We start from the raw sequence: 25,154 nt of genomic DNA, 5'->3' as shown, positions 1-25,154 counted from the left end.
ATAATTGTGTTTGGTTGAATATTGATTCAGTAATCTTTAATAGATTTTCCTTTTCTTATGCAGAGAATTGATAAAATATTATTTCCATTGCTTCAATATTTTACTCTTCATTTTTTTCATGGAAACCAAACTTTGGCACCTGCCACAGTAGACATTCTTATTTAATATGAAGAAAATGTCTTGAAGTTTATTGATTTTTGAACTGGAGTGGAATAAAGGGGATTTTGTTCTTAGCTGTTGCTTCGCTATAAGATTCGTCTAAGTTAGATCAATGCTGCTTTAGGAAGCTTTATATAATATTAGACTATTTACAGTAATCTTATTCGTCATTCATACCAACTCACTGGTAAATAGGCTCTTGGTAGTAGGAAACATTAAGAAAGATGTTTATGATTAAGTAAGTAATGTTTTCTATTTGATTTCGTGTTGCTATTTGTATGGTGATTTGGATAATTTTAAGTAAATATTTGTATTGATTAACATGATATTATTATACTGTCTGTTTCGGTGTAGTGCCTTTTAGTCAGTCTTTATATTTGTACATTCTGAAAGTCTGAAAAAGAATCCAATTTTGTTTGTCGAAATAAGTACTGTAGCCAGACAGGACAGACTTGTTAGGCTCTCTAAAAGGGCCACCTTGAGAAAATGTTAAATTCAGGAAAGTTTTAGTTTGTGTACCAATTCCCTGTGTCCATAGAAATAATATAGGGTGTCCTATACAAATGCTGTAGATATTCAATGCCAAAAACTATGTTGGCTACTAATTGCTCACACGAACTGAAGATTTGACCACCAGTTCATTTAATGAATGAGCCACAGTGACTCAGTAAGGCACTGTTGTACTAACCAGGATGTATTGGGTTTGATCCTGGTGTTTGCTGAGAAAGTGTCTTAGGATTCTCCAGCCTGGTTTCCCCATTTCACGGGTGCAGGACAAAGCAATAATGAAGGTACAGCTCTGCACTACAAGTTAAGCTATTATCTTGAAAATAACCAAGATTAAATAAGAGTTGTAAATTAACAGTAGTAGTATTTTTATTATACATTATTTTCTTAAAAATATCTACCCAGGGTTTGGATTGATAGTTTAATGACAGTTTTTACTGGTAACAAATAGCAATTTAATGATATTATTTTGACATTATCATTGCGGGGTCTCGATAGCATTTAAATTTTCGTTAGAATATTACACTAGCTGAGTTTCACCAGAGCTTTAAATTGAGTAAGGTTTCTCCAGACACAAATGTTGATATAGGATGGATGAGGAAATTGCTAGTGAATAAGCTTTGAATTGAAATATTTTCCATTTATTTGAAGAGATAACTGTCAATGTATTCAGTGTTATCGCAACCTTTTAGCTGTTTACACCCTCTCCATTTAGATAAAACCTACATGCATGACGTATATACCATGTAAATATAGACTGTATATATATATATATATACTATTCAAAAAAAGTAGGGGATATTTGATTTTTAAGTGTTATTAAAGTCACCTAATGAAACTGACGAAGAAACAAATGACAAAATGAAATGAAGTTCACATTCATCGATTTATTCCAAATGATCGTTAAACTAAGTAAGGCACAGACTGACCATTATAAGGGTAAAATGATACCCGGGGTCAAACAGCAAAGTTACCACAGCATCACAACCAAGTCAGTAACAGGTAAATCCTCCTCTGTTTGCCAAACAAGCATTGATCCGACGTGGCATACTCCTAATGAGACGTCTAAGGTCATTTTGGTCCAGATTGTCCCATTCCTGTTGCAACGCAGCAGCAAGTTCTTGGACATTGGCAGGGCGCTGTTGACGTTGACGTAACCTCTGTCCAAGCATGTCCCAGACATGCTCGATGGGGGAGAGGTCGGGACTCAGTGCTGGCCAAGGTAATGTGGTGATGTTCTGTTGTTGGAGGTAACCTGTAACGATCCTGGCCCTGTGACATCTTGCGTTGTCATCCTGGAAGATGAAACGGCGGCCATGACGTCGTGCGAACGGCACAACATGGACTGCCAAGATGTTGTCCCGGTAGTACTGGCCTGTAACACGCCCTGCAACAACATGTAAAGCCGTTCATCCAGCAACAGTGATGCCTCCCCACACCATAACAGAACCACCCCCAAATCGATCATGTCTGATGACGTTAACGTCTTGGAAGCGCTCGTTTCGACGACGCCACAACCTCCTACGTCTGTCCAAAAAATCAACAGTGAACCTTGACTCATCTGAAAACATCACATTCCTCAAGCTTCGATTATCCCAGTGTTGACGATCCCTACACCAACGACGTCTTGCCTGAATGTGATGATCTCTCAAACAAGGGATCACGCGAGGACGTCGGGCGCGAAGGTGACCCCTATGCAGTCGATTCCGAATCGTCTGGCCACTCACTCTCACACCAGTGTCTGTTTGAAGACGAGCGCTGATCTGATTTGCTGTGATGACACGATTTCTCAAGGCCAAGGTACGGATAAATCGATCCTGGGCTTGAGTTGTCGCCCTTGGTCGACTTGAGCGTGGTCTGTCCTGTACAGATTGTGTATCACGGTATCTGGACCATAGCCTGCTTATGACAGACTGAGAAACATTCATCGTCCGCGCCACAACCGCCTGTGTTGTGCCGATCTGTAGCATGCCAAGGGCACGTAACCTTTCATTTTGGGTAAGCCGACACATATCAAAATTTGTTTTCTGGTCACTAAAACAATTAAACTGATGTTTCCACCCAGGAATTTAATGCCACAATGACTGTAACATTCAAAGTCAGAGTCGTGCAAATCTTGGGTTGGACCCCCATGATGATCCCAAGCATCACCTGCATTCCATGCGGTAGCTATTGGTGCGTTTGGGCGTCACATGTAACTGGAAATGTTTCTTCTGTTAGGTTCTATAGTGACTTTTTTCGTATTCATTTGCATATTTTAGTATTATGCCCCCAAAATCAAATATCCCCTACTTTTTTTGAATAGTATATATATATATATATATATATATATATATATATATATAGAGAGAGAGAGAGAGAGAGAGAGAGATAGATAGAGACATAAAAAAAAGTTAGCAACAGAATCATATTATTTGTTTATGCAATGCTTTTTTACCAAGCAAATGTGTGTGGGAAAGAGTGTGAGCATTTTCTGAAACTTCTGGTTCAGACATGTAGGTAAGTCCAATTGTTATATTATCTGCCACACATCTTGATATGTATTTGCGTTTTGACGGCTGATAGCTACAGCGCTTTTTAATTTACAAATAGATATTTCACACGCTTAAAGCTTAGTTCAGATCTAAGTATTTTAATTATAGTAATGAAATATACCATAATATGTTAGTCTCAGAATAACTAAAGCATTGTGTTGATAAGACATTTCCATCTATTACTGACAAATTGTATTTCTTGTGTGGCAACATCACATCCGGATAGATTTTTGTTCTATATACTGAATTTTCCGACAGATACCGTAATCACAGACAAACCATCCTAGATGATGACCTATTTCAAAATGTACACTTTATAATGAAGATAGTTTGATTAGGTCGCAGCAAGACACCAACTACAGAATTATATAGATCAATCATGATCTGGTAAAATGTTATAAAACACACTTGGTTATTTCAACTTAAAGTGTTGACCATTAACTCCTGACAGATAAATTGCAGACAAACCATCAAGGTTAATAATCCTATTTCAGAAGGCGTGTTTTATATTGGACATGGTTAGTTTAGGTCTAGGTTCACAGCAGGACACCAAATACAGAATGTTGTAGATCAATCATGATCTGAAGAAATGTTATAAATCAGACTTGGTTCTTTCAATTTGAAGCATTGACCAATATTAGAGCAGGGTCCAGGGGGCTCAACCTAGCTTAAACGTGTAACAATTTTCTCCTATATGGTATCAATGCAGGTATATCTGGTATCATCAGAATGTAAGTGGGCGGGGTTTTTGATGGTGGGTGTGGCTGTGAGGGTTGTGATTCTGGGTGTGAATTCTTGGACTAGATTAGCTGAAAAGCGTACCCGACAGACTTACATTCTGATGATACAAGATATACATGCATTAATATAATACCATATAGGAGAAAATTGTTACACTTGTCAGCTAGATTGACCCGCCTGGGCTCCTGGCCTATATCTTCTGGTACTGGTATTTAAAACAAGCAATTAATACTGATAGTCTGTGTTCACATTCGTAATCAACTACCGATTGACTTTAATGCATTTCTCTTTGAAGCAAGTTATTCAGGTGATGTGACCTTTTCAATTCTTACAGAAATCGACCGGTAGTATTGATTTGAAGAAACATTTGCTCAAATATCACTTGTAGTAATTAGATTAGATTTTGTAATAGATATACTCGTGTCTCTACCTTGATGTTATAAAATATTTTTAGAGTGAAAGATAATGATTTATGGTATATGTTGCAAATAGAAACACGGCTAGAGAGAAGTATTTCTACATACCAATATTTGAGTTGGGTGGAACATGTATTATTTATGTAGGAGATAAGTAAAGACACCTTTATGCTGTAGACAGAAGTGTAGGTGTTACATATGTTTTAACGTTACTTACCTGGAATATTAAGTATGGTTTAGTTTTTTTTGAGACAGTTTGTTTGTTCTATGTGATGTATATGTACATTTGGATATATATTCACTAACTGGATCAACAATTTTATCAAGGTATGCTTTTATTTGTATTGTTTGAAGTTCAGGATGGTTTGTTTTTGGTTGGATATTGCTTATTTAAGCAGTAGAATGTTAAATAATACAAAACACATCGTGAACCGTGCTGCAAAACACATTTTGAAGCTTGCTGTAAAACTGTGACGTTTTGTGGGGCTTTGGAAACCATGATAATTTGAATAACCATTTATGGGATTTTGTAGGTAGGCCATGGATTCCTGTAGGAATGCAAGCAAACATAGTTTAATGAAATTTAATTTTCAAAAATTTAGTAACAGTGACATGGAGGTTCATAAATTTTTACCTGGAATTCAGTTTTGCATAAGTTGTTTGCTGTCGTATTGAAACATATTGAAATTCTTCAAAATAATGATTCAAACCAGAATAACTAATAGCCCGTTCAGATGCTTAAGTTGAACTGGTTTAAAAACCCCAGGGATCTTTAAACCAGTTTAACTTAAACATCTGAATGCAAATGTGGGGCAAATAAACCTGTCTTCGAGAAGGCTTTTTATTTTAAACTAGTTCATCTTAGCCGTCTGAACGGGTTGGCTTAAAAACCCCGGCTCCAACCTGCTTTGAGCATGCGCAGTACGCAGTAACTTACATTCCTGTGAAAATATCGAGGTCAGACAGTGCCAATGTTATCGAAAGCGTGCGAGAACCGAATAAAGAATATGAAGCTACACATGCGTAGTTAACACTAACCTCCGACCGAAGAGGTCAGAATAGTTAAACTGGTTTGGCTTATAGTACGTGTGAACGCAACACGATGCTGTTTTAAAAACCCCAGCGAATATGAACTGGTTTAAAAAAAAGCGTCTGAACGGGCTATAACTAAGTGTAAAAAGCTAGTTTACCATACAATGATATTCTAAAAAGGTCAACATTGTTGTTGAATATAATGATTTTGCAATAGTCGGCACACAGGAATGTTTGTATAAGATTGTGTAATGTTGACTTCAAAATACAGATTCAGTTAGACAGAAAGAAATGGGGTTTAATCCACAGACACAAACTAGGGCATTTTGAGACTAACATGGCACAATAACTTGCTTGCACATAGAGGTTTTCGGGAGTGAAATGAAATGGAGTTTAACGTCCTACTGTTCTGCTCCTAACCTGGGCTAATGAAGACGGGCATACGCCATACAGTGTGCTATGAGGGAAATTTTGCCCGGACAGCGGCACTACGGCCTACTCTTATATCGAATTCCAACTGCCAAGGGATCTTTTACGTGCACACCAATGTGTACACGGGACCTCGGTTTTTCGTCCCATCCGAACGACTAGACAGCTTTCCTTGTCAGCCCCTCCGTCCTGCATCACTGACAAGGGAGAACCACGCCGGAAAATCTGGGTGAACTTTCTCGGCCAATGCAGGGATCGAACACCCGACCTTCAGGCTAGCGAGGTAGCGTCTCAACCACTTAGCCACGTGATCCCCCTTTTCGGGAGTGGAAGAAAACCAAAGGACCCAAACAAAACCTGGCAGGTGACCCTACTCTTTGTTACATACAGGCATGGGATTGAAACCATGCCACTTGACTCAATGACAGACCTTATGATTTAAAATGCACGCATTAGACCACTCGACCACCCAAACTCCCCAATCTATTTCAGATGGTGCGCTATATAGTGGAGATGGTTTGTTTAGGTTTCGATTCACCCCATGACACAAACTACAGAGTAATTATGTCAAAAGGGAAGTATGAGGCATTAAACAAAACATTAGAGTTAAATATGCAAAAACAGCATTATTTTGGTTGATTTAAATCATTTCTGGTAAAATAAAGAGAAAAATCATTATGTCTCAAAGGTAGAAGACTTAATTTAATGGTGCTGAGTAGTCTTAGGATACGTTCTAACTTTTCAGCACCAATTTTATTAAGACTTTGCACACTTGTTCCATGTGTAAAATAACCCAGAGAACACATAACAGCCCAACCATTTGTTGTGTAATAATGGAGATACAAGCGGGAAGAAGAAAAAAACTATTTATAGCAATCGAGGTTTCCCCGACCTAGATCAGTCTTTGAATAAATTATGACGTCTTACACATCGATCACATGATCCACAATCATTGCTGTCTCCAGCAACAGTTTCACACTGGACGATGTATCCCAATTAAGTCACGTAACCAGATAGAATCCACTCTACGATGCGATTATCCAAGATACCATCTATCATGACTGGAACATTGCTGAATTTTTGTTTTAAAGGTTGAAAACTACCAATTCATATATATAATTTTTAGAGCGATCGAGTAGTGCACTGAAGTAAATATTTACTTTTTACATCCAATTGTTGTATTTTAAAACTTGTTGTGGGCATATCGAAAGAATTTACCGAAAATCATAAAATCTCTTTTGAAGGTAAATAATGAACAAAGATTTTAAAATACTTTTATTTGATATTTTTTAACTCATCTTTTTTTTGGTGTTTCCATGGATACCAGACAAACCAGGTCTATAACCAAACAGTGAACCGTGGGTTTCTTAGACTTGTATTTAGTAGTGTTCATGCCAGTGATGGGATTTCAAAATTTTTCATACCAAATCTGATGAAAATCCATGCAGGCATAACTGAGAAAATTTGACTGTTGTTGTCATCAGCACCCTCCCTTTAATGTAATTCTTTTAGGCCACATTTGGACATGGTTGGTAAATAAAACTGGTGTTTTGTGGTGATTAATATGTAGTTTATCACCACAAATAACAAAAAATGTCACATCTTATGAACAAAATTTATAGTGCTAGTTTTAAAATGTTCATTTTAGAGTACTCAACACCCTTGATAGACACATTTAAATACACTGTAGATTTTGATGCATTCACAATGTCATTCTAAGGTGACTTTGTGTGTGTTTTTTTTTTATTTTTATGAAATTAAAAAAAAAAATATTTTTAATATATGAACAGAGTGAAGTTAGCTATATTAAATGTGCTTAAAAGAGTAACTAATATATGTTCTATTTATTTTGACTGCTTCACCTGTGAAGCAAGCATATCTCCTTTACTTTATTAATTAACTAGCAGGATACCCGGCTTCGCTCGGGGGTCATAACTCCGAAACCGGAAGTGGTAGACTAACGCCACCTGGCCTATGTTACTCCCTGGTCCGAGCTACCCCTATACCCCAAATTTCAGACTCGGGCCAAACCTAGTGTAGCCGCCAACCCTGAACAGACCGACTTTGCTTGGGGGTCATAACTCCGAAACCGGAAGTGGTAGACTAACGCCACCTGGCCTATGTTACTCCCCGTTCCGAGCTACCCCTATACCCCAAATTTCAGACTCGGGCCAGACCTAGTGTAGCCGCCAACCCCGAACAGACCGACTTCGCTCGGGGGTCATAACTCCGAAACCGGAAGTGGTAGACTAACGCCACCTGGCCTATGTTACTCCCCGGTCCGAGGTAACCTTATACCCCAAATTTCAGACTCGGGGCAGACCTAGTGTAGAACCAACCCCGAACAGACAGACAGACAGAAAGACAGACAGACAAACGACAGTCACAAATATATATATAGATATGCCGTTGTCCTGAATTAATTTTAATTATAGTTAATGACTTTAAGGATATACGCATAATATAGGAATTCTCAGTAGTAAAGAACAGGAAATTTAACACCACAAGTATGCGGGAAGTATTTGAGGTCTAGTTGGACGAGGAATTCTAATGGGAAATATATAGTTTATTAAATCAATATAAATTGCTAGACAGTTTAAAACATTTTTTTGATTCCTGAAAAAAGGTCAGTGAGACCGGTGTTGATTTTAGTAGCTAGATGTATCTTTATCTTGTTTTTGTATGTATCTACCATAAACATAGATATCATTTATCTATTATACATTATAATATAGTGATCTTAAATATTTGTGGACTGTCTGAATCCTGGAGAAACAAATATTATTCAATCATAGAAAAAATTGTGAAATCGTGTTTCCATTGCATAGTGTCAACTGTGATGTTGGCAATGGAAAATTTTAGTCTTTGAATTTTTAATGATGCATTTCTTTGTATATTTAATAAGAATATGGTGACTGATCAAAATTATCATGATGAATTGAGATTCAGCTTCTGTTTACAGTAATACTGGCAGTATTTAAAATTACCGATCTCTATGGCTGCCAGAAAGACTTATTAAAAAAATATTCTTGTAAATTTGTGTTCTTTTGGACTTGCCTCTTGCAATTTGTGCTACCAATTATAGACTGTGGTAGATTCCATATACACATGGTTTTTGTTTGACTTGAAAATTAAACAGGGCTAACTTCCAACTGTGTCTAGCAGAAAATGATGATGTATTTAGACAGAGAAATCTTTTTTAGTTTGATAACAGATGTTAAAACTACCAGGAATCTGTAATATGGATTATATTAACTCGTCTGCTCTTAAAAATGATTGTTAAATTTAACCTGTCTGCAAATAAATGTAGGCATTGTTGTGTTATAGGTGTGTCTTAACTATTGCAGGAAAACTATGTTAGTGTTGGATTTTTGTAGCAAAATAAAAACTGTATGAAGAAAGTAACAACAAAGTCAATGTGAAAACTAAGAATGTTTTCTTTTCAGCTAAATCCTGTGATTTTAGTCAAATTACTAAAATAGTTGCCCCCTACATCTTGCCTCAATTATTTTTCTAGAAAAAAAAAACATATTTTTTATGCTTTGGGACTCAAGTTTTGAATTTAAATGATTAAATATAATAAAATGGAATTTAAACTATATAGTTCTCAGCCTAGCAGTGTTTCATTCGGGAAAAACTTAATCCAGACACATACTCCAGGGTAAAATTTCTAAATAAAACGATAAGATCTAACCAATTGAAAATGATGTAACTTCCATTTCCAACAAAGATTTATAGTTCCACTCTTCATATATATAGACTTTACTGTAAAATTATATTTTGTTTTTTCATCTGTCTATTGATCTATGATGAATTTCATGGAATTCATCCGAAAATCTCTTGATTGATTTCCACTGGGAAACATAATTCATGCAGAAATAAAGCTGCACTTTTATTGGCTTGTGTTTCAGATATTGTAGAAGTTTATTTGGACCATTGGATTGTTTAAGTTCCTTTATTATTTACATGTAGGACTAATTTGATAATTTCTATAAAGAAAAAAAGTGTGCATGTTACATCAATGAGTTCTCTGTTTCAACGTCTCAGCTATTAGATTATCTGATTTCTCTCAATGTGCCGGCTGAAATTATTTCTAAATGCACAGAATATGCATTATGCATGGAAGGGAAACACAAGATAAAATGCACATAATTCATGTGAATATTGAAATATTTCCAACACAACATTTTTACAATGTGCATTAAAGTATCTTATATTTTTTTCAGATTGTAAAGCTGAGAAAGTTGTTCAAGAAGTTACCAGCTTATGTCATGGACGTAAACAGTGTTCTATAGAGGCAGCAGAAAATAAATTTGGAAATCCTTGTTCTCCAGGAATCAAAAAATATCTTAATGTTACTTATTTATGTGGTAAGTCCTGACATTGGAGTAATACATTTTGATTAAAAGGCCAAATAAGCGCAGGAGTCACCTGGTTGGATGTATTAAGCTGTGTACAGATCCATTCATTTAATTTGATATATATTTGATTTGCAATGTCTGTGTAATTGATGTTTGTTATACAAAGATTTCTCTTATGAATTTTGGAGCCACGGTGGCTAAGTGAGGAAGACGCTGGCTTGCTAGCCTGGAGGTCGTGGGTTCGATCCTGGTGTTGGCCTACAAAGTTCATCAGGATTTTCCAGTGTGGTTTTCCCTTGCCGGTGGTGCAGGACAGAGGGCCTGACAAGGACGGATGGGACAAAAAAAAAAAAGAGGTTCCGTGTACTCATTGGTGTGCACGTGATAAGTCCCTTGGTAGTTGGAATTGGATATAAGAGTAGGCAGCAGCACCGCTTTAAGGGCAAAATTACCCTCATAGCACACTGTATGGCGTATGCCTATCTTCATTTTGTTTGTGTGGTGTTGTCCTCCTGCACTTACTATTAAAACTGTAAGCATTGAGTCAAGGAGAATTTGAAATGTCTTGTTTTCCTTTTTAGCTCTCTTTTATACGCTCACATTTACTGTCTACCAGTCACCAAATCATGGGAAAACTGAAGATTTATTTTGTTTTCTGGAAAAAAGCACAGAGTTTCAGATAGTATAGGACTAGAATAAAGGTTTCTCTGATTCGCTGAAATATATCTGGACCAGCTCCTTTAAAGGACCAATTGACATATTTTAGATTTATTTATACTCTTGAAGGAATAATTAACTTTGATGAAAGTTTTGGATTGTTTAGGTCTGGAATCTTTGTTATGTATGTGTTCTTGTATGCTACATCATATTGCCCTTTGAACGTAAACTTTGCAGTTCAATTATCGGATGTCAATTACGAACCTAATTCTCTACATCAAATAACTGGTAGGATGATATTCACAAGCATTCTCACAGGAATAAGTCACCACTTAAAGCATATTAAAATTGACCTCTGGACTAGTGAGAACTAGCTGATGTTGAGTAATGTGTTCAGGAAGGGATGTTATTAGCACTTAGCAGATGGTATTATATACCTAGTTTGTGTACTGTGTGTTGTTTTTTAGTTTTTCGTTTATTATGGTAGATTTACAGCTGATGAAGTAAAGGATTTTTTTTCTATTCTAAAAACTAAATTAGTTTATTTGTGATTAGGTATCAATTCAAACTCTGTATTAAAAGACTTTTAAATTAGTAAGTGACAATTATTTTTAAAATTTCTGCTAAGTTCCATACCAAAGAACATTGAAAACTAATATGGTGGAAATCCAAATTCAGTAAAAATCAAATAAAATGTTTATTGTATATATAATAGATTCCTTGATAGTTGATTACTACTAGCAGTGTAGTATAGATGTAGTTTCAGTTTTGTTATATAAAGAACAAATATAACATATTTGTTTTCTCAAATATCAACTTGCATAAGCTTACATTTGCTCTGGGGTAAATTAATCAAAGAAGATTACGTATATATCTTCCGGTATTGTATAGATAGAAGGTTATTGTCATACTGTAGAAAACACTAGATATTTTTAGATGGTTTATCCTTGAAAAAAGTTTATCATTAAATTTATCCAGTTTATTTATTCTATTGCCTATTTCTCCGCAACTGAACAAGTTAGAAACCATTTTGTGATATCTATATGATCGTATGTGTTCATTCTTTTAGTTGATTAGAATCAAATATCAAAATCGTAAACAAACACTAAATACGACTCATTTGAATAAATTATTTGTTTCGAAGGCTATAAATACAGTTTTTGCCCAAATTTCGTCATTTCCGGTGACATTGAAAATGTAAAATTGAGTTGAACTAGTCACAAATGGTGTCACTTTTATGAATGTCCAATAATAATTGACTCTTTTACAGGCACAATAGCGGAAAGAGTGACTCATGCAAAATTGACCATTTCTCGGCAACTGCGCATATTACAAATTAATTTTCACATACATTCTCTCCATATAGATTATTGCAACGAGTTTATGAAAGTTACGAAGTAATATTTTAAAATATGAAAACGCTGGATGGGTTGTAAATAGCTTAATTTTACACCTTTTTTCACCTTTTAATCGAAATAGCCCGAAAACGGAATCAAAATTAAAAAAAACTGGGCACAACATTTTTTGTGCCTTTAAAGGGCGCACCCTTTCAGTTATACCAGATTTGAAAAAAATAATATTTGCTTTCGAAAAGTGGTACCTAACTGTCAAAATTTTAGTTTTTGGCAAAATTACGCCACTTCCTGTGCCGACAGATAACTCTATCGGGAACAAAAAAAATGGGAATTGAGACAACGGGGTATATAAACTTTGTTTTATACAAATCGAACAATAAATAATTAATCTACGACTGAAAAACTGAATTAGCCAATGGCGGCCAAGGAATATTACGGAGACAAAATTTTTTTAGATTTTTGCTCAAGTCAGATGACTCGTTAATTTTGTGTAAAACACGACTAAAAAATATTCATAAATAAAAATGTTTTTTGTAAAAATTTAAATTTTCGAAATTTGGCGCCTAATATCTGTGAAGATTTGCCGAAAATCAAAAATCAAAAGTAGCATAGCTATGTGCCCTGTGTCCGGCTATGCCAAAATGTATCGAAAGTTAAAATCCAATGATTATTGTTAAAATTACTGCGATATTTCTAAAAACGATAGCTTCGGTGATTTCGGACATTTCGCATTGTCGCAGAACGATCAAAATAGCTTTATCCTCTAAGTCACACCCACTTTTCCAGTAAAACCGAAGAAATCGTAACGATCCGACAAGGAGTTGCTGAGATCTAATCAAAAATAATTTGGAATAATAATAAGAAGAAGAAGAAGAATAATCTTAACAAAAACAATAGTGTTTCACACAAGCTACGCAGTGTGAAACCCTAATAAGCTAATTATTATTCATTTTATTTGTTTAGTAACAGGAAACCGTAATTGTAGACTAGATAAACTTTTCAAGTTAAAGCCTCCACCCTGAGTATTAATAGTTTTACATGTAATATTTACACTGGCAGTTTGTCTAATTATTACAGTACAAAGCGACCACCATCTGTAATACATATTTTGTCTCAATCTGTTGGAAGTTGGCAACGTATTATCAACGTCATCTTATATACCATGTTAAAGCCAAGAAACATTTGATCAAATATCTGATTATGAATTGGAATATAGCGAACCTTTGTTTAATCTACGTTTTATCTTTTAGTTCCAAAGAACCTTTTAAAGAAATTACGCAGGCGGCACAAGAAGAAAAAGAAAAATAAAAAGGATAAAATAACTACTACAGCAAGTTCACCAGATAAAATATTTACAAAACCCATTCCAAAACCGTCCATTACTACCACTCCTTATATATACCAAAAACCAGCAGAACCGACGGCGGAGTTGGTACCAGCAGGTAACACTACTACATGTGGGTATAACATCTACTACAGCATGTTATATTTACACCCTTTATTATATATGTTATGTTATATTGAAGACTAGTTTATATACCACATGGATACATCATTTTAATGTTATATAGTTTAAAGATACATTCTCATGAAAGTTTTTATCGGGTAGTTATTTCCAATAATAGTATGGCTATATGGAAAGTAGAGACAATCATTCTTACTAGAAAAATACTGAATTCCCATGAAAATGTCCATGGGGCACACACAAGACAAAAATCACAAGACAAAAATGTGAAGGTATACCTAAAAGACAATCTGTTTCCTCGAGTAATGTAAGGAGCTCTTCTTATGTATTGGCTAATGGCCCACGGTCGCAGGTTGTGAGATCATTAAGAGAATCAAACGTCCAGTAGTCTCTGTGATTAAACAGTGGAAAAGGAAATTGACAGGAATTTACAGCTTATGACTTGATTATTTTCACCCTCCTACACATTGTTGTACATGTAAAAGAACAACCCTTAGCAGCTGGAATTCTAAGATGAGAAGTTAAAAAAAACCTGTCCATACAGAATTTATCCCCTTTGTATTGCATACGTAATTATAGAATTGAAAATTGTCATATGTTAATCTCAAAATGATGAGACATTAAAGACCATTCCATTCTATTCCTGGCGTCCACATTAAAATTTAGATGTATAAACTAGTCTTAATTATTGTATGTCACCTGTTAGTTTAGATATTTCAAATCACTTTTATCATCATTTATTATAGAAAAAAGCATGATTGATTTGCCCCATTCAGATCATACTCTGATCTTACATATCTAACCTTCATTATAAAGTATAGTCTCATAAAATCAAATATTATATGCCATGGAGACACTTAAGTTAAGCTGGTTTAAAAGTGCTGGCAATTGTTAAGCCAGTTTAACTTTCAGCTTGTTTTAAAATTGTGCAGCAAGTTATCTTCCTGTCAGATGCTAATACATAGGTTTAACACTCTTAAAGGGTCAATCTCAATTATATTTTGGAGAATAAACCTGTTTAATTTTGTGTTAAAAGCCCTTAAAATCCTCTACCTTAGGGCTGAGCAACTAACTCAATATACGTGATATGTTTGCAAACAACTGGAAATGGAGACCTGTGTCCCAAGCTGTATTATAAGGTTATAAAAATAACGTGTAGGTGAAATTTACCTTTCGTTATCAAGTACAGCTCTTTTGTCTTGCACTGTATAGACCTCTAAAGAAACTGCAATAGTTTCTCAGGTCACCCAACGAAAAAATTGACCTGAAATCTTAAAAGGGTTACGTGTCTGGATAAGTGAGTTTGACGTTCATGTCCAAATGACCCAATATTTTGAGCTGAAATTTCGAGACAAGGTAAATACACCATTCCTCTATAAATTGGCATTTAAATGTTATACATAGACGGCCCTTTATTTCTGAGACTGCTAAAATTGTGATAGTCCCTTTAACAATATTATAGCCAATGAGATCAAAATAGTTAAGCTGGCTTGGCTTAAAGTGAACCCTAGCATTTTTAAACTAGCTAAATATTAGTATCTGAATGGCATATTAAACTAAAGATCCATTCATCAGTTGAATTATTGGTATATCATCATGTATGACATGCATGTGTCTAGACTCATCATAAAATTTTCACATAGATTTGACTGATAGTTTGAGTAGACAGTGTTCACCTAATAGCTAGCTAGTAGAAAAGTGTTTGACCTGTATAGTAGATTATGTGATTGATGGTCTGTTAATGGTTTAAAGCCAAATCGACTTCTATTTAATGATGGTTGTAATGTTGATAATATAACACAGTATGAAGATTGCATAGTATTATTCTAATATATATAGATGCTATTTTTATAGATGAGTAAATATGATAGGCAGGTGTCTGGTCATAAATTTATGTGTATATGTATAGTAAAATAAAAACATAACTATCACACAGCAAATATATGGGTATTATAACTGAACATCTTGTATTGAAATATTGAAATCAGCAACTATAGATGATTAATATTCCAAGAAACCCAACTATAATATGAAAAGTGTGAACAGATATCTGTATACACAAATACTGCATGTCGTGTTTGTTACTGATACATGTATATAATTAGAATTGTAGGCTATAGCCTAATATAGCATAGAAATGACTGGTTGAATTGGCGTTTTACATTAATATTGCATTGAATTTTCTTGTAGGCTTACACATTGTTCTGTGCTGTAAAGTAAAAAGATTAGTTATAATGTACTAATTGAGTTACATTAGCATGCTATGAATAACGAAATGAAATGGGGTTTTAACATCCTACTTTCCCGCGATGACTGGGCTGTTGAAGATGGGCTTACGCCATGCAGTGTGGTATGAGGGAAGTTTGCCCGGACAGCGGCGCTATGGCCTACTCTTATATCGAATTCCATCTAACAAGGGTTCTTTTATGTGCACGTCAATGTGTACACAGGACCTCAGTTTTTTGTCCCATTTGAATGACTAGCCAGCTGTCCTTGTCAGGCCCTTCATCCTGCATCACTGAAATGGATAAACCATGCCGGAAAAACCCAAGGAACATTCTAGGCCAACACCTGGAACGAAACCTGAGATCTCCAGGCTATTACACACTGAGTCACTGCGGCTCCATTATAGCCAAACAGGATTAGTTTAGTTTAAAAATTAATTAGACCTATATTTTTCCAAATTGTAAAATTATTCATGTATCATTTAATCATTAATTTTCTCAGATGCAGCAAAACCTGATAATAATAGACCAAATCCTACCCATCATATAACATATACTAAAGACAGTAATAATAATAATAATAAAAAAGATCAACAAGAAGTTGGAGGTGAAACTGTACCAACCATCATCTGTATGAACGAAACCGCAAACGTGGCGGTAGGAAATCAACGAGATGCCCCTGTGGGCTTTTTACAAGATCTATTTAATGCCTGGTATTTCTTGAAAGGTAATTGATATTATTGATCAGTGATTCCTTCCAAGAAGGGAGAATAAATGTAAATAGGTGTGCATGTTTTCTGGTTGCAGTTGTAGAAGTGTGAAGGTTGTTGTGGTTGTCTCCCTTTGTTAAGATATGATATATTAGAATGAATTTCAAATGTCACACAACATTTTAAGGTGACAGAAAGGTGACGAAATGGCATGAAGCTGTTAGTCTTAATGCAAGTATGACTACAATCCCAAAAGCGTTTTATAGCTGAGGCGCTGGAGGGGCCAGCCTCCTCGCGATAAAAATCAAAGAAGTTGAAAAGATAAAACGGGAGAAAAACGCTAAGACCAATGAGAAAAATGAAAATGTACCCTAGTTAGGGAGGGCCCTAAAGGCAGACAAAAAGGCCCCACGTCTAACAAAAGGGCCCCTCTGGCCAAAGGAAAGGGCCCCCCTGAGTCCAAGTCAATCGTTTTCTATACACTGTTACTGGAGGATATGTCAGAATGCACCAAAATGTTTTCTTTTTTTAAAAATTTCTCGACCTCTGGTGGCTGGGAGCAGAGACCCCCCTGCGAAAGAGGGCCCTCAAAATAGTATATCCTCCGCCTTGATAAACCTTAAAACGCCCCTTTACAATCCCATAATTAACATCAGCAAAAAACATGTTTCTACATTTTTTAACCGGGTCATTGACAGCCAACAGTTTTTGTGTCATTGGTAAATTACATCATTGAATACAACTATATTTGGCAATATTCCTTAAAATTTGTATTTTCTTATTTCAGGAAATCAAGAGAAGGCTATATTATATTTTGTGATAGGTGTCAGTTTTGGTATTATAGTTTTACTAACAGTTATGTTAATCAAAATAGGAGCAGACTATAAACGAAATATGCGTGCAAAGTTAGATGTGACTGAACCAACACATAGTCATAATATGGGACATAATCATAACTCTTTAGAAACACCCATGTTAGATGGTTCCGATTCTTTAGATAGAATTGAGGTTGTGAGATTTAGTCCGCGAGGAACACTGCGTAATAACGACCCCGGAAATCGTAGTTTGAGTAATTATTATGGTTGAAATTAAAGATGTTTGTTTATTTGTTTGTTGTGTCAAACATTTTGTGTACCTCAAAAAGGACAACAAAAAAAAAACCCACACTAAACAAAAAAGTGCCATTTATCTACAACATCAAATAAGAGGAAAAATTCTAATGAAATTGTGTTCCAGTTACTTTCAGAACATCAAATAAAAAAATCATGTTTTGGAAATTTCTAATGGATACATAAAGGATTACGAGAATGAATTTCTAAGTGGTAATGTGAATTCAAGATGGATGATTCAAATAATGATTACAAATTGTTCAATATACATGTACTTACTCCATACCATACATGTAGCTCAGAATTTTATAATGTCAGATATTGTTTTCATTGTTTTATCTCAGGAAGTTTTATGTTATGGAATAATATTTATATATAATGTAAACATATATAAATTAAATTTATAATTTTGATATTTGTAATACATCATAAATTCATCATAGATAGTGACGGCTTATTTCTCAATAACTTAAAATATCCATGATTAGTTCCTAGTCAATACTAGAAATCAAATGTCAGATCATCAGACAATTAGGCCAGAAGCATAAGAATTTAACCGTGAATAATGGCGCTGGTGAGCATGATTGTTCTGCAGGCATGGAAATAATGATTTTTTTTGTATCTGACCAAATGTCAGGCACTGTTGAAATTTTTGTCAGACATATATTAAAAACATTTATAAAAACACAGAAAAAAGACAAATCAGACAGACAAAATGACAGGCACTAGATGATTGGTACCTGTTAAAGCCTGCCTGTATATAGTATAGACATTGTCAGTCAGTGATAGGTGTCTTATTTCCACGCTTGTTGTTCTGTTGGTTTTGGCTGTGGAGTAAAAGTGGGTACAGATTGTTATATTAAGGTTATTTCTTTCAATAATGGATTCTAACTTACTCAAATGTTATCGAGAAATAAGAATAGTTTGTATAAATATATGATAATTTATAACTATTGAAAAGTGCTGAATAAGTTCATTATCTTATTACATATAATAATCATTGTGTTCATTTTATTATTCACCTTTTTTGGTTTATTAATTATGTAAAATCATTGTACATAGATATTTATTTGCTATTAAAAATGTTCTGTTATATTTGTTAATAATTAAATATTCTGTTTTGCTGCTAACCACAGTTGTTAAATTCATGAAAGTAAAAGCTCTTTTAATTTCCCTTTTTTAAAACATTAAATTATTGCTTCTGTGTGAGGGCTCTGGCTTCAGTCATATTTGCCTGTGAGTCTTTATAAGCTGGATAACTTAACTGTCAAGTCAATTTACATGCCATGAAATTTAAATTTTTAAAAATATAGTCTTTAAAACACAATAAAACATTTAAATTTATATTTTTAAGTGGAAAAATACTTAAAAATAAATGAAAAAAATTGAAAAAAAGTATCTTGCTAATTTGAGGAAACAAAACACTGATCACATATCAGAGTTGACTGGCTATCAATATTTTGGAGTGAAATCCATGTTCTTTATACTCCAAATTTAGGAGAATTATTTAATTTAACCATTGAGAATTTTCTTACTGTTGAGCTATGGATCAAGTCGTTTTCTTACTGTTTTATATGATTTGTATGTGTACTCATGTTTATACATCATTGTTTTTGTCCTGTAAATAATTAAATATTTATTTGATATTGTTTTGTTTTATAAAAACAACCAAAAATATCATTATTCAATCTATGGTATGATTTCTTTTTATACGCCCACATTTTAATGTGAATCCAAATATATAAAGAGAGAGGAATCCAAAACCATTTGAATAACATAAACTTAGATGGGATCTAAGTCATAATAAACTTGATACAGTGACACCAGTAGTAGGAGTGGTTAAGTCATGGGTATCACAAAACCATCTTTTATAGTATCTAACGTTTTGTAAGTCTAAAAACCTACTTCTTCAGAGAATACAAGCTACACAAATGATACAGTTGCAGTACAAGGTTAGTCATGGTAACAAGTGATGTCATAATGTTAATATGCTATGACGTCATATTAACATTATGACATTTTAATGTGGACGTATTATGCCATTGCCCCTGTCCCTGCCATCCACAATTTGTTTGTGGACATTCTACAGGTCACATTTTTTTATCCAATTTTGACAAAACTTGAAATATAGGTCTATCTAACAAAGATCTTGGTTCCGTTCGATATTGTCATGTATCGGATCATAAATTCATGGATTATGGACCCTGATTGTACGAAAAATCACATTTTTAGCTTGTGGACACTCTAGAGGTTACAATTTTCGTCTGATTTTGATGATATAACCCAAAGATCTTGATTCCTGTGCATATCAGATTCTAACTTCCTGAATTATGGCCCCTGATTGTACGAAAAATCACGTCTTTAGCTTGTGGTCCCACTGCGGTCACAATTTTTATCCGATTTAAAGAACCGTTGGAATATATCACTGTTACACCATAATGTCAGTTAAGTTCGAATTTCGTGAAAATCAGACCGAATGGTCACTCCTTGTACACAAATAGTGTAAAAGTATGTAATACCAAGGTTGTGGACCCTCTAGAAGTCACAATTGTTATCAAATTTTCATGGAACTTGAAATGCATTCTTATAACCCAAAGATCTTGGTTCCGGTCGATATTTGTGCATATCAGACTGTAATTTCCTGGATTATGGCTCTTGATTTTACGAAAAATCGTATATTTTTGCTAGTGGATTCTCTAGAGGTCTCAATTTTTATCCCATTTTAAAAACTGTTTAAATATATCACAATTCCACCATAATGATTGTACGAAAAATCTCTTTTGTTTTTAGCTTGTTCTCTATCCATCTCTTGCAAAATGTGGACGTGTTTAAATCAAGTTATTAAATGGCAATCCTATGCTCTAGAGAGTTGATTATGGGCTTCTTGGCTGAATAAATGTCTAATTAATAATCTATGTAACATTTGAGGCCCCTGCAATACAGTATATAGATTTAGCTCTTACTTAAGACATCTTTCAGAATAAAGATTTTAAGATAGATGGTCATATAAGAATGAAAATGGCATGTAGTATATAGGGCAATAAGAATAGTATTAACAGGAGTATAATGTATTGATAATAGTCATATAGAAGTATATATGACACAATGACATTTTAAGAAAATGTAGTTAGTATATAGTACTGTTGTGAGAATGAATATAAATAGTTCTCTTCAAGAACTGTTGTTCTCTAATCCTTGAAAGCCAGATGAGGTCAGTTTCCTGGTTGTCTTGACAATATACTAAGTTGATTTACCAGAAACAAAGTTCAAGGTAGGGAAATTATGATCTGACTAGGGTCATGAGGAACTTAAAATTATACATGGACATGATAAAGCATGAAATTATTGAGTGAATAGGATTTGTTCTAAAATCTGTGAATGAAGAAAGGCCCTCATACTTAATGAACTTTGACATATGTTGAAATGCATTGTTTGAAATAATTTCAAAAAGTAAGACATAAAAAGCTTTAGATGAGAAGCTGTAGTACATCGAGAAAAGATGCATAATATATCTCTATATGACTGATTACTCATTTGATCTAGCATTTTAGTACATGACCATTTTATTTTTGTACCCTGCCTTTCAAAGAAAGCAGGGGAATATTAAAATGGTTCTGTCCGTCTGTCCGTCACACAATAACTCTCCTTCTGATTGAGCTAGAATGTTCAAACTTGGTGTAGGTATATATTATGATAATATCTTGATGGAGTTCGAAGATAAGCATTTTCTGCTTAGGGTAAGCAGAGATCAACAATTTGATTGGTTGATGCTGTGGGACACGATAACTTTAGTTCTAATTAAGTGAGAGTAATGAAACTTGGTGTATAATTTCATTATATCAATACCTTGTCTGAGTTCAATAATGAACATTTTCTGCTCAGGGTAAGCAGAGTGATAAGCAATTTGATTGGTCGAGACTTTGGAAGACACTAACTCTCCTTTTAATTGAGGTAGAATGTTCAAACTTGGTATAGGCATTCATTAGGTGAATGCCTTGATGGAGTTCAAGGATGAGCATTTTCTGCTTAGGGTAACTTAAGTTCTAATAAAGTGAGAGTGATGAAACATGGTGTATAGTTTCATTACATCAATACCTTGACTAAGTTGAATAATGAGCATTCTCTGCTCAGGGTAAGCAGATCGATAAGCAATTTAAATAGTCGAGACTTTAGAACACAATAACTCGCCTTCTGATTGAGGTAGAATGTTTAAACTTGATGTAGATGTTTATTTTGTGCATGTCTTGACTGAGTTCAATGATTAAAATTTCCCATTAAAGATAAGCACAGCTAAGCAATTTCATAAATTTGATTCTAACCGATGGAGTTTTATGAAACTTAGTGTACAGTTTCACTACCAGGTACTTGAAAACCTGACTGAGTTTGATGTTATCATTTTAGGCTTAGATTAGGCATAGATAATCAGTTTAATTGCTTAATAGTTTTGAAAAAGATAAATGTGAAATTAATCAATATCTGTCATCTATTTATTTTGGGAATTCGGTGGGGGACATCAGCCTCACTGTTGGCGTTGGCTTGTTATACATTTATATTAGAACCATATACAGTTTGACCACATACTGCATGCTCTATATCAGCACATGAATGGAATAGGCCATTGTGTTGCTGATATTTGTAATTATTACTAGACAGAATTTAAAAAAAATAATTGAATCTTGTTATTTGATTTGTTTTTATTCGCTCTAGATTTATGTAGAAAACTTTCTTTGGATTCAATCCTCTGCCAATTATGAAGCATGTGGTCATACTATATATAAAGTTCATGATATTTAAGATTATAATATGAAAGGTTGTTTTTGTCTTGTAAAACGATTCATACATAATAAAATGTATAGTGGGTTATAAAAGTAACTCATTCCATATAAGCTTTTAATAGAATTTTTGAAAACAAAATTTATATCCTTGATATAACATATAAATTATTTTTTAACTGATTTGTGTTTATCAATTTTGAATAAAGCATAATAATTTGGAAACCTATTGTAATATAAAATTATTTGTGTAAAGAAGCAGTCACAGATTTTAAAGGGTATTCATTGATAAATCTGAAAGTTTCAAATCCCAAAACTGAACATTTGATAATCACGCCACTTATGCAGCATGGAATTTCTCGACTTATTGCAAACTCCATATGAAAACTGAAAGTTTGTATTTCTTAGAAAATGTATCACAGAGCTTCAGACTAGGATAAATGTATAAAAAAAATTGCAATAGAAAAAAACATTGAATTTTTACTCTGCTTCTTAATATGTTACATAATTTTAACAATACCTGATCATAAACAACCTTTAAAGGTCACCAGATAGGCCTCATAATTTTTTTAAATAATACAAGGAATTATGTCAACATATCCTTTCCATAAGTATAACACGATCCTGAATGTCAGTGTTACCTGCCACAGGTAAATTTCTACAGGTAGATTTCTGCCGTTCTCCATGAGTAGTCGTAACTTTCTGCCAATAAACAATCTGTGATGTCATTTAGTCCTTCTGCTCATATTCTAGTCTTTTTTAATTCTATAAGCAGAAGGACTAAAGTGACGTCATGGCTTGTGTATTGGCGAAAAGTTACGACTACTCACAGAGAATGGTGGAAATCGACCTGTGGAAATTTACCTGTGGCAGGTAACATTGACATTCGGGATCATGTAATACTTATGGAAAGGATATGTTGACATAATTACTTGCATTATTTAAAAAAATTATGAAGCTTTTCCAGTGACCTTTAAATGCTTTATTTTATTTATATGCTGTTGATTTCATTTTTTACTTTGGGTCACTTTTAAACCTGGAGTTCTCGAAGCCAGAGATCTAAGCTCATTTTAGACTGTCTTTAAATTTAATGAAAAGTATTTTAATTTTATTTTTCTACGTTTTAACTTTTAAAAAAAAGAATTCTGTGTTTTCTTTCCAGCTAATTGTAAATACAGTTGTTGACATGTATGTTGCTGTCTGTTATATTTGTGATTGACATGTATAAATTATGTAAATATTATTAGAACTGCCAAAATGTGTAGTCAGTTTCTTGTATCTGTAGAACAGAACCGACTATTATTATGGTTGAACTTGTTGTTACAATTACTAGGACTCTTAATTTATTACTGACTTCTAAGATACACATAATTTATGGAAATGATTGGGCTGAAGACAGCCATACACCACACAGTGTGCTATGAGGGACATCTTGCCTGGTCAGCTCTTATTTCGAATTCCAACTGTCAAGGATTCTTTTATGTGCATGCCAATACTTACATGGGATCTTGGTTTTGCGTCCATCCACACGACTAGATGCTGTTCTTTGCTAGGCCCTTTGTCCAGCATCACTGACAAAGGGAAACCATGTAGGAAAATCTGGTCGACTTACTCAATGAGCCACCATGGCTCCCCTTAATAAAAGGATTTTAAATTGAATACATATATCTGCTTTGTTAATATTTTGATACGATTATGTGAATATGTATATTTAAACATTGAGCATATTCATCAACAAGCTTAAAGATGGCCTGACTACTTTCTACTGCTTTTTTTTGTGATGTTCATTAAAACCATTCTCTAAATAAACAAGTTCATGTACATGGAATTACCACTTGATTATTTGCTACTGTTTTTATTATTGTATATTTGTAAATATTAATGAATTTTAATAAATGTAATAAATGTAATTGTCTTTGGTTTCTTCTGCTCATTTTATGGGAAGCGGCGGTCATTGGTTATACATCACCACCCCCTGCTCCCGAGTAAGTGTCAAATCTTGTTGTTAATCAAGATATTTAACATATTCTTCCAGTCTACTATGGTAAAAAAGGCACAGGTAGCAAATATGGACGTTTTTGAGAAATGGCAAGAACATCGCAGTTCTTTTCTTTGAAACAATCTGATTTTTTAAATTATCTCATTTTAGTCTTCAGCTCAGCTTCTTGAAGCAAGATTCTCACACGATATCAGTACAGTAATATGTTATTGATTATTTTTATACTCCTATCTTTATTTTGAAACAATAAGGAAATTCCAATAAAATGTCAAAAACCAATTCAACTGAAGACTAAAGGGAGATAATCCAATTTATTGTATTTGGACGCAGACCATCATTCCCACTGACTTCTACGTTAATTCAGGTTTCTTTGACCGTCTACAACTTTTCCCAAAATTTTGAGCAAGAAATGGCCATTTTATTTTCTCCAAGGTTTGTATTTGGTGGAAAACTGAATTTTTGAAGTAGCATACTAAAAACATGTAACCATCCCCTTAACTTTGTTATCCTTGCGCCTCTAAACCATAAATATTTACCAAAACCTGGCAGAAAATGTCAATGCGAACTCTCTTCTTCAATTCTAGACCAAAAATTTAAAATAAATGACCATGAAAAAGGTGAGAAAAGGTAGGGAGAGAGTGACTAGTATTGAAAGAAACTACATTCTGGGTAACAGATGATGA

The 25,154-nt window shown here is 34.1% G+C and overlaps 1 protein-coding gene across 4 annotated transcripts in view; it reads left to right on the top strand.

Annotated features, from left to right (window-relative positions):
• Nucleotides 1–24,382, top strand: part of LOC126810493 (protein eva-1) — a 107,707-nt gene extending 83,325 nt beyond the window's left edge. For 3 of the 4 annotated variants that reach the window (XM_050535586.2, XM_050535589.2, XM_050535588.2), the window contains 4 exons: nucleotides 10,045–10,188; nucleotides 13,442–13,648; nucleotides 16,384–16,608; nucleotides 17,379–24,382. In XM_050535586.2, coding sequence (XP_050391543.1) covers nucleotides 10,045–10,188; nucleotides 13,442–13,648; nucleotides 16,384–16,608; nucleotides 17,379–17,677 — 875 coding nt within the window. In that variant the 3' untranslated portion in view covers nucleotides 17,678–24,382. The remainder of the gene's footprint in view (nucleotides 1–10,044; nucleotides 10,189–13,441; nucleotides 13,649–16,383; nucleotides 16,609–17,378) is intronic. The other variant, XM_050535587.2, reaches the window with a different exon arrangement.
• Nucleotides 24,383–25,154: the final 772 nt, after the last annotated feature.

Source organism: Patella vulgata, chromosome 2 (genome assembly GCF_932274485.2).
Source record: "Patella vulgata chromosome 2, xgPatVulg1.2, whole genome shotgun sequence".
NCBI classification, from domain to species: Eukaryota; Metazoa; Mollusca; class Gastropoda; family Patellidae; genus Patella; species Patella vulgata.
Note: the sequence above shows the minus strand (reverse complement) of the source record. Positions and strands in the feature narration are given on the sequence as shown.